The following is a 9,768-nucleotide window of genomic DNA, read 5'->3' as shown; positions in this document are numbered from 1 at the left end:
CTAGTCCTTGGGGCGCGGCACGGCCGGAACAACTGGGGTTTCCCCGGCCTGATAGGGGTTTGCGGGGCTCCGGGCAGTGGACAAGGGCTTGGATCAGGAACCACAAGTCGGGCGGGCGACAGGAGGCTGGAACCCAGCTCCTTGTTACATGAGGACTCTTCAGCAGTTGGACCGCTGGGTCTCCGCTTCCCTTCGGGCCCTGGAACCAGCGCAGCGCAATAAGGCCTCTCCCGCCCCGCCCCTTCCATTCTACCTCAAGGCACGACGGGAACTGTAGTTCTCTTCTGGGCAGTCAACCTAAACTTTGTCCTGATCGCGCGCCGCGCGGGTTGGAGGAACTACTTATCCTAGCATGCATTGCGCCGCAATGGGCCGGGCTTTTTATTATTTTTTTTAAACCTCGGGGAAAACAGGGGCGTGTTGTGGGGGTTTGCTACGTTTTCCAGTTTCTAATCCCTGCGGGGAGGTTGGTTGGTTGGTTGGTATTTAGCTCCTGGAATTTTGTAGAGTTGGCATTCTACACGACGAGGTCACTCAACTCCGGAAGCGAAGCGCAAAACGAGGGGGGCAGGGGTAGGAGGAGAGTGAGGGCGCTGGAAAAAAAGTTTCGGGGTCGTTATCGTATTTGTGATTTAAAAAGTTTTTGGTGTGACCACGCTTTTGTGGGAAACCCAAACCAAAGACAACTCGGGCGAGCTGGCGCTTTGCGGGTCCTGGAGGTCCCGCAGCAAACACCGGGGCTGAATGGCCGTTCCATTCATTGACGCGACTTAAGAACGCCTGCTTCGGGGCGGTCTCCTCACCAATGCCTGGGCAGAAGGCCGTTTCGAAATCTTTTGCATGTTCCTGCAAGGACGGTGTTTTATTCTTGGGCTCACAACGTCTGCGGCTTCCTGACGTGGAGCTACTGACTAGTTGACTTTCACAGGCCTTATTTTGGCCGCCACCCCCAATCTTTTTCATTTCTCCTGGAATGAACCTGGAGAGGGCGGAGTCTAATGTTTTTAAAAAGGGAACGGGGAACCCTACCAATACCGAATTAGTTTGAGTGCTTCTCAGAAAGTTTCTGCAGGGGAGAAAGAAACCGCGTTTCCTGGGTTGTCGCACGCGCGTGTTGGCAGGGTGTGTGCGTGTGTGTGTGTGTGTGCGCTTGTGGAGAGCCGGGTAGAAGGATGGGAGTGGCAAATATAAAAGCTGCACCTTGGCTAGTTAACTGCCTGTCCTAATCAGTAAATACACCTTGTTTAACAATCCCATTGTTCAAAGAAAATACAAACCAATAGGGTTTGGGTGGTGTTGTTTTTGAAAATTCACTTCCTGAGTAAATTTAGTGATCGATGACTTTTTTAAAAATGTAAAATGTCATCTGCCCTGAAATTCAAAGCCATCCATTCTGTGTGCTTCCGTTCTAGGGTATGGCAAAGGAAAGCAAAAGAATTAAAATATTACATACATTGAATAGTCAAAAGATAGATGCGAGATGGTAAGTGCCTTGTGTTATCTTTTCAATCTGCGCTGGGTGTCCACTAGGCATATTGTGGCTATTGAACACTTGAAATATGGTTATTGCAACTGAAAAATGGAACTGTTAATTTAATGTTTTTTTAAATTTTAAAAACTGATTTCAGTTACTGAAAACTTTTAAGTATGTGTGGAACAACCAGAATATATGAGTCTATTTTTTCAGCTTAAACTTTATGAAATCTAAATTCAGCATTGGAATTGAGACATGCTGTATCAATTACTAGTGGGATTTCAAAGACTTAGTAGCAGAAATTTAAAACACAGAATATTGAGTAGCTCATTAACAATTCTTTATGTTGATTACATGTTGAAATGGTAGTATTTTGGATACATTGGTTTAAATAAAATATTAAATTTTACCTGTTTTTAATGTGGCTACTAGAACATTTAAAGCTCCACACATGGCTGACATATTTGCATTAGATAAGGCTGGCTTAAAGTATTAAAACACATAATAATACTACCTTGTTTATGGATATATTAGGGGACCAGTGCACGAATTCGTGCACCTTGAAAGGAACTGTGGGCCGAGAAGCTGCGGTGGCACAGGGGTGGGTCTTGGCCCATCCTCCACAGCCCCACCCAGCACCTCCTGCAGTGGCCCATCTTCTGTCTGCTGGCAGCCCCTGCTCCTGCCACCACTGCTCAGGCGTGGAGTGATTGGGGCCGGTGCCAGGAGTGGGTGTGAGTGGGGGCTGCTGCCCCAATCGCCCCTCAGGAGCAGGGGGAGGCCAAAGGATAGTAGAGAGATTCAAATAACTTGTATCTGAAAGGTCATCATCTCACTACTACTTTTTCAGTGATAGAGCCCTGCTAAGATTCTTTAGATGTTTTAAAATATCGAAGTGAATATTGAAGGGGAAAGCACAGGTAGAGAGCTGTGAGGAACACTGTGCTCTTTCCTTAGCCAGAGGGAAATTCAGAATTAAAACTAGTGTGGCCCAACACTTAAAAAAAAATGCTTTAATTGATTTTTAGATAGAGAGGAAAGGAGAGGGAGAGAAAGGGATAGAAACATCGACGACAGAGAAACTCTATTGGCTGCCTCCTGCATGCCCCTTACTGGGATCGAGCCCACAACCTGGGCATGTGCCCTGACCCAGAATGGAACCCAGGACCTCTTGGTTCATGGGACAACACTCAATCCACTGAGCCATACCAGCCGGGCAACACCTACTGTTTGGGTTTTCTGATGAGATACTATCTTAAATAATTTACTCCAAAAATAAAATGACTTTGTCTTGGCATTGCTACCCAAAAGGAGAAAAATGCTATTTAAAAAGTTATGAATCACTGACTGCATAGAACAGAATACCTATTTAACAGTATTATTAGTTTTTCTGACATAATAAGAACACTGAGGGAAGATGGTTCCTTATATTGCTTCTGTAGTTCAACAATGTCAGGATTGGCATCTATGATTTTCTTGCTTTTCCCTCATGCTACTCAGGGTAGCATTCTCAGGATTGGTTTGAACCAGCAATAATCTATCAATAACTTACTTCTAATCAAGGTATTTTTTACAATAAGAAGGAAGGAGAGAATGATTATTGGACAAGCAATGAACAATTATCTACAATGGTCTAGGTCAGGGGTGGGCAACCCCTGGCACGCGTGCCAAACATGGCACGCCAGTAACTTTTGCTGGCACGCGAAACCCTCTCTCATAATCTTACATTTACAATTTTTTTCTTAATATCGACTTTTTTATTTTTCAGATAAATTCAGTGTAGGTGCATCTTAGATAAATAAGTAATTTTACATAACAAGTTATCTTAAAGACCATAGACATGGATTGACAAGAGAGGGGAAGGGCAATTTCTATGCCTCTGCCTTAACTCTCCTTGCCTTTCTAGATCCGACTAGTGTTTTGGTTTCATCCACATATGCTTGTGAATCTTTGTTCTCAGTGATGAATTTTGTTAAGTCTCGTAATAGGAGTAGCCTGACGGATGAAAGTAGTAGCTCGTGCATATCTCTAAAGGTCACAAAATATAAACCTGATGTAAAATCTCTGTCATCAGTGATGCAGCAGCAAAAGTCCCACTGATAATATCAAACGGAGTCATAAAGTTTTCTGTCAGACTATCAGTGTACATGTATACATTAAAAAATAAATGTATTTTTCATCATCATATACTGTGTTTTTGTCGCTCAAATGAATTTTATTATTTCTTCAAGGTTCTTCACATACGTACACCTTAAGAGATATCAAGTAGGCATAACATGTTCTCAAAAAATTAGGGTTGGCATGCAGAAGAATTTTGAGTCAGAGATTTTGCTGGTTTTGGCACGCACTCACAAAAAGGTTTCCCACCCCTGGTCTAGATTTTTTTATTGTTGGTACTATTACAGATGTCCATTTCCCCCTCCCATTACTCCCCTCCCCCCAGCCAGCCACCCACCTTCACCCCATTGTTTTCTGTGCCCATGGGCTATGCATATATGTTCTTTGGCTATTCTCTTCCAGTCACCCTTCCCCTCCTCCCTTCTGAGATATGCCTCTGGTCCTATTTTTTTTATCAGTTTATTTTGTTAATTAGATTCCACATGCAAGTGAGATCATATGGTATTTGTCTTTCTCTGACTGGGTTATTTCACTTAGCATCATAATCTCCAGATCCATCCCTGCTGTTGCAAAGGGTAAGAGTTCCTTCTCTCTTACATTTACACAGTGAAATACTGCAATGGTCTAGATTTAAGAAATATGATAGCAGGAATAGAACAAGACCATGCTACTTAAAATTCCTGAAACAGATAAAAAATTCTTTCAGAAGTTAGCAGAAATGAGTTATGGATTTTAATGAACGTTTAAAAATAATTCCACCTCGCCCTAACTGGTTTGGCTCAGTGGATAGAGCGTCGGCCTGTGGACTGTAAGGTCCCAGGTTCGATTCCAGTCAAGGGCATGTACCTTGGTTTGTGGGCAAATCCTTAGTAGGAGGTGTGCAGGAAGCAGTTGATTGATGTTTCTCTCTCATCGATGTTTCTATCTTTCTATCCCTCTCTCTTCCTCTCTGTAAAAAATCAATAAAATGTATTTTAAAAAATAATAATTCCACCTTTTTAAACTTAGAAATTCACTCAGTAAATATTTGTGCCAATAACATTAGTATATCATTGTACTGGGTCCTATGAGAGATATAAAACATGATACTCCCTGCCTTTAAGAAACTTCTACATAACTCTTTGTATTATACTTTCTACTTTATAAAACTCTTTCACAGGCATGAAATATTTGGAAATCATAACTCTTTACAGAAGAAATTTTTATCTGATAAATAGTAGGCCCTCTAAATCCCTACCTATACCTCTCTGGCTTTTTACCACTTTAAAGTTCTGGGGCAGATTTCAGCTGCAGGTGTCTGCATCCCTTTGCATTCCAAAGGTGGAAGAAAGTCCTACCCAGTACAATTAGGGCAATTTGGAAGTGCTTGATAATTATCCACCTTCCATCTCAGCATCCCTTATGCAATGTTATACAGAAACCCCAGCTATTTTGCCCCTCACATGGAATAACTTTGAGGCATGTATTTCATACCATTTCCCTGAATTTTCCGGTGGGATTACACTCCAGTCATTACTAGTGGCAGCTGGCTTAGTAAGGCACCCTTTATTTACTGCCTTCCCTTCTTTGTCTCACTTCCCCACCTCCTACAGGTGTTTCCTGAATCCTCCAGATAAACTACCTGCACTCAAATCCTTGTCTCAGGGTTATAGTGGGCATTTCCACTAGGTTACTTCCACATACCCAACCCCTCAGCTATGTGTCAGTTCAATGGGTGGGCACATGATTCAAGCCAAGCCAATATGAATTCTTCCCAGGCAATTTTGTTCAACCTGAAAAAAGGGAGAAAAGGGATTCTCCTCTTTTTTTAAAAAAATTTCCCCATTATTGTATTTCTAGTAGAACAGTGCCTGGCACAAAGTAGAAACTTGCTAAATATTTGTGGACTATTCAATTAATACAATTCCTACAACTTTTTTTGCTGCTAACCCACATTTGTGATGACATTAGTTTTTAAATGTATGAAATCCTCTTGTTATAGTATTTCATGGTGTCATAGCATTGTCTGTAGTAGTTAAGAACATGGACTTAGAAGCCAGTGTGTGAGAATTAACTCTGCCACGTGCCAGTTGTTAAACTGTGCTGGTTATATGTCTGTTGTCTCTCAGCTCTTTTCTCCTTCTACTCTCTCCTCTGTATTGCAAGGGTGCTGGAATCCTAAAAGAAACATTTCCCAGATTCACTTGCCAGTTCAGTTCTGCTAATGGGAGATTAAAAGGCAAGAGGAGGATAGAAGGCATTTTTCTTCTTCAGGCTCCAGAAGCCTCAGCAGCACTGTGCTTCTCTACTCTGGCTCTAGGAGCGGGGGCCTGCTAAGTCAGCTGGCTTCCCGCAAAGCAGCCAGCAGAGATAGTTCTAATCCTGCAACAGTTATGTCCCAAAAGCTCAGAAGGACAGCATTTGGATAACACTACTTTCCCAGTGCTAGAATGGTAGCTCTTCTGAGTTACTTCTGGATAACAATACCCCCCCCCCCTCACCCTTTTTGCTCCTCCAGACCTTCTGTAAGGATTCCCTCAATAATAGAGGTAATATTCCCTCTGAAATAACCAAAGTGGTTTTTCTTTTCTTGACTGGATACTGACTGATAATGTGACCATGGGCAAGTAATTTATTCTCTTTGCTTCTGTGACTTCCTCTAAAATATGAAATAGTATATCTATCTCATTAGCATTATTAGGAGGATTAAATGGGCTAATATTTTTAGAGCACTTAGAACAGTGCCTGGCACAAAGCAGACACTATGTTTGTTAAATGGTATTGTTTCATACTGTATTGTTAAATACAAATGGCATTATCAATATAATTTTTAAAATCTAATGTCTTGCTCCATATACCATCCCTTTGTACAACCTGCCCCATAATCCTCCCTTGCTTATCACTATCACTTCCCTATCATGCCTGTCTTATCCTTTTCTCAGCTCTTCTGTCATAAAACAGCATGTATGTTTTTCAGTGTCTCTCACTTGCTTTAGACATAATAGACATTTTGGAGGCCAGTAGGATTAAATGTTTTTATGAATATTGTATTATAGGATGCTGCAGTGGTGAGAGGGGTATGCAAGGTGAGAAGCAACACTGGAAGTGGAAGACAATCCTATATAATAAAAACCTAATATGCTAAGTGTCCAACTGTTCGACTGTTCGACCAGTCCCTATGATGGGCACTGACCACCAGGGGGCAGTTGCTCTGACCGGTAGTTTAGCTTGCTGCTGGGGTCCGGCCGATTGGGACTGGGCAAGACAAGCCAGACACACCCTGGAGCCCTCCCACGGTCCCTGCCTGGCCCTGATCGTGCACCAGTGGGGTCCCTCAGCCTGGCCTGTGCCCTCTCCCAATCCGGGACCCCTCGGGTGATGTCGGAGAGCCAGTTTCAGCCCGAGACCCGCAGGCCAGGCTGAGGGACCCCACCAGTGCATGAAATTGTGCAGCGGGCCTCTAGTAGGTTATATTAGAACCTGAAGATGAATCTAGAACCTTCATAGTAGGATGTCAGGGACCTCATGTAGGAGAAAGGCTTGAGAAATAGATTCTTTTGGTTAAATTGCGTCTACATTAAGAGTATCTTACACTTGTATGGAGTTATTTCATTGACTTCAGTTTTGAGATATTGAAAATATACTTGTTTTTGATCTCGTACTCAGCAGGGAGAGCAGACTCAGATTCTAGGGCTACATTTACTCCATTACCAAGATCCTGAAGAAAACCCCCTTTCCCCACAAAAAAAACCCACCTAAAGTAGGAATGAGATAAGCTTAGAGATTACTGAATAGACAGAATTCTGCTGTATCTGTACAAGGATAGAATCATTGTCCAGAGATTTTGTTTCAGAAATTCCTAGAATTCTGTTAAAGTTTAACAAAGTAAACTTACTGTCCTTTAACCTTTCAGCTTGTCCTCCAAGGTGTAAATACTTCTCTTTCTTTATTAATTAGTCCAATCTTCAATTATGCCTAAGTGTATTTTTTAGTCTAATAGAATTCTAGGTTTTAAATATAGATTTTTTTAAAGTATATCTGAAAATCTCATATTATTTGTGAGCATATTTTTAAATACTACTAAGCATTGTGACAAAATTTAGGGAATAAAGTATAAATATGTCATGAGTGTTTATACCAGAATTTGCAATTTTCAGTCATTACCAAATTTTAAACTGTCATTGGCTAGATAGAAAATCAGCATAGTGACACCATGTCACCTAAGGCCTATCCTCTGGTAGACCGGCCAAATCATTAGTGCCAGGATACTTTTCTTTAGTCCCCAGTGTTCAATTCAGGAATTCACACCAGTACATAAAGATAGCACTTGCAAGCGCAACAACACTGTTCTATACGTCCTTCCTTCTCTCCGCTTTAACCATAGACATAGAGCCTTCCTCAGCCCAAGAAGTAACCTGCTTTTAAAAGTGGAGTGAGCCCTAACCGGTTTGATTCAGTGGATAGAGCGTCGGCTTGCGGACTGAGGGGTCCCAGGTTCAATTCTGGTCAAGGGCATGTACCTTGGTTGCGGGCACATCCCCAGTAGGGGGTGTGCAGGAAGCAGCTGATCGATGTTTCTCTCTCATCAATGTTTCTAACTCTCTACCCCTCTTCCTTCCTCTCTGTAAAAAATCAATTAAGTATATATTTAAAAGTGGAGTGAGCAAACACGTTCTGATCTTCGCGCTAAACTGGTAGTTTCGAAATACCATCCCCAAATACTGATAAGAAATTTGATTTTTAAAAACAACTCCACTTCATGCATTTTTGTAAGAGGCAATACTATTTGAAAACAGGTTTTAACTTATGTTTGTGCAAATTTTAAGAGGAACTGAATTCTGAGTACCTCAAAATTGTTTGGTCCAGCACAGTAACACTTATTGAATATTGAATAGATACTGTCCTGGGAGTGGTCTTCATAAACAGATTAGGGACCTCCAAGGATCTATTTCCATTACATAATGTAAATTTTATTCACAAAATATCTAAGTTTACTACAGGTAATGTGCTTCTTGAACTTTCCCCCCACAATACTTTGTATTGCATCCTATACCTCTCCTCTGTAGCAGGCTTCACATTTATAAAAATTTTGTATATAATTATTACACGTTTGTTATACAATTTCCAAGAGGCAATCCATCTTATTCATTACTGTGTGCCCAAATCTTAATAATAGCTGACCCTTAGCAAGCATTTAATCAATTTTTGTTGCATGAAGAACTTTCTGAAATCATCACTAATGGCCACTAGTCAATGCATACCTCCTAAGATATGAGGGAATAGTCCAAAACTGTCTCTGACAATTGGAAAATATTTTTGAAGGCATCTGTTTTATTTCCTTTTAAAACTCATTTGACTTTTTAATTCTCATCCATTATGTATGATTTTTTAATATGAGCTGTTTTCAGGAAAAATTGATACATTGGGCATATGCATCATAGTTTTAAGAATACAGCTGTTGTGTGTGAGTGTATATAGTGTATGGGCTTTGGAATTAGGGACTTGTTCAAATTCTTGCCTTGATTTTTAGAAAATATCTTATGGTTAAGTCAGCATTTGAAAAATAGGTTTCAGAATGCTTACCTTGAAGGTTTTTGTTGTGGCTGTTTTTCAGAGAATAAAATGAAATTGTACTTAAAATAGTTGGCCTGCATAATATATACTCAAGTACTGGCTTCCTTTCCCCCTCTTCCTAGAAAACTTCTAGTTTCCCTTTTAAGAATCTCAACTTATATATGATTCTTTCCATTAAGATATATTAGATGGTCAATAACTGTCAACTAAGAACAGAAAGACCTCATTCTTTGAGCCAGCATTGTGTCTGTTCATCTGCAGAACAAAATTCTTTTATTGAACATAGTTAACACCTCATAGATGAAAAGTTTCTAGCCAATTTTTTTTATTGCTAAAAGTATTACAAAGGGTATTACATATGTGTCCCCCCCCCGCCCTTGACAATCCCCTGGCCTCCCTTACCCCCCAGTGTCTTATGTCCATTGGTTATGCTTATATGCATGCATACAAGTCCTTCGGTTGATCTCTTACCCCCCTCCCTCCTGCCCCCCAACCCTCCCTGGGCTTCCCGCTGCAGTTTGACAATCAGCTCTGTCTCTGTATCTATTATAGTTCAAAAGATTGTAATGGTCTGTATTATCCCTGAATGAGTGAGACATGTGGATTTTTCCTTCATTGACTGG

At 41.1% G+C, this 9,768-nt stretch overlaps 1 protein-coding gene across 1 annotated transcript in view; it reads right to left on the bottom strand.

The window, feature by feature from the left end:
- Window positions 1-963, bottom strand: part of SAP30 (Sin3A associated protein 30) — a 6,584-nt gene extending 5,621 nt beyond the window's left edge. Inside the window, exon 1 of the mRNA XM_014457577.1 lies at window positions 688-963. Within this exon, the coding sequence (XP_014313063.1) occupies window positions 688-963 (276 nt within the window). The remainder of the gene's footprint in view (window positions 1-687) is intronic.
- Between the last annotated feature and the right edge of the window lie 8,805 nt (window positions 964-9,768).

Source organism: Myotis lucifugus, unplaced genomic scaffold (assembly GCF_000147115.1).
Source record: "Myotis lucifugus unplaced genomic scaffold, Myoluc2.0 scaffold_1, whole genome shotgun sequence".
In the NCBI taxonomy this organism is placed as follows: Eukaryota; Metazoa; Chordata; class Mammalia; order Chiroptera; family Vespertilionidae; genus Myotis; species Myotis lucifugus.
The sequence above is the reverse complement of the archived record's forward strand: the minus strand, read 5'-3'. Positions and strand labels throughout refer to the sequence as shown.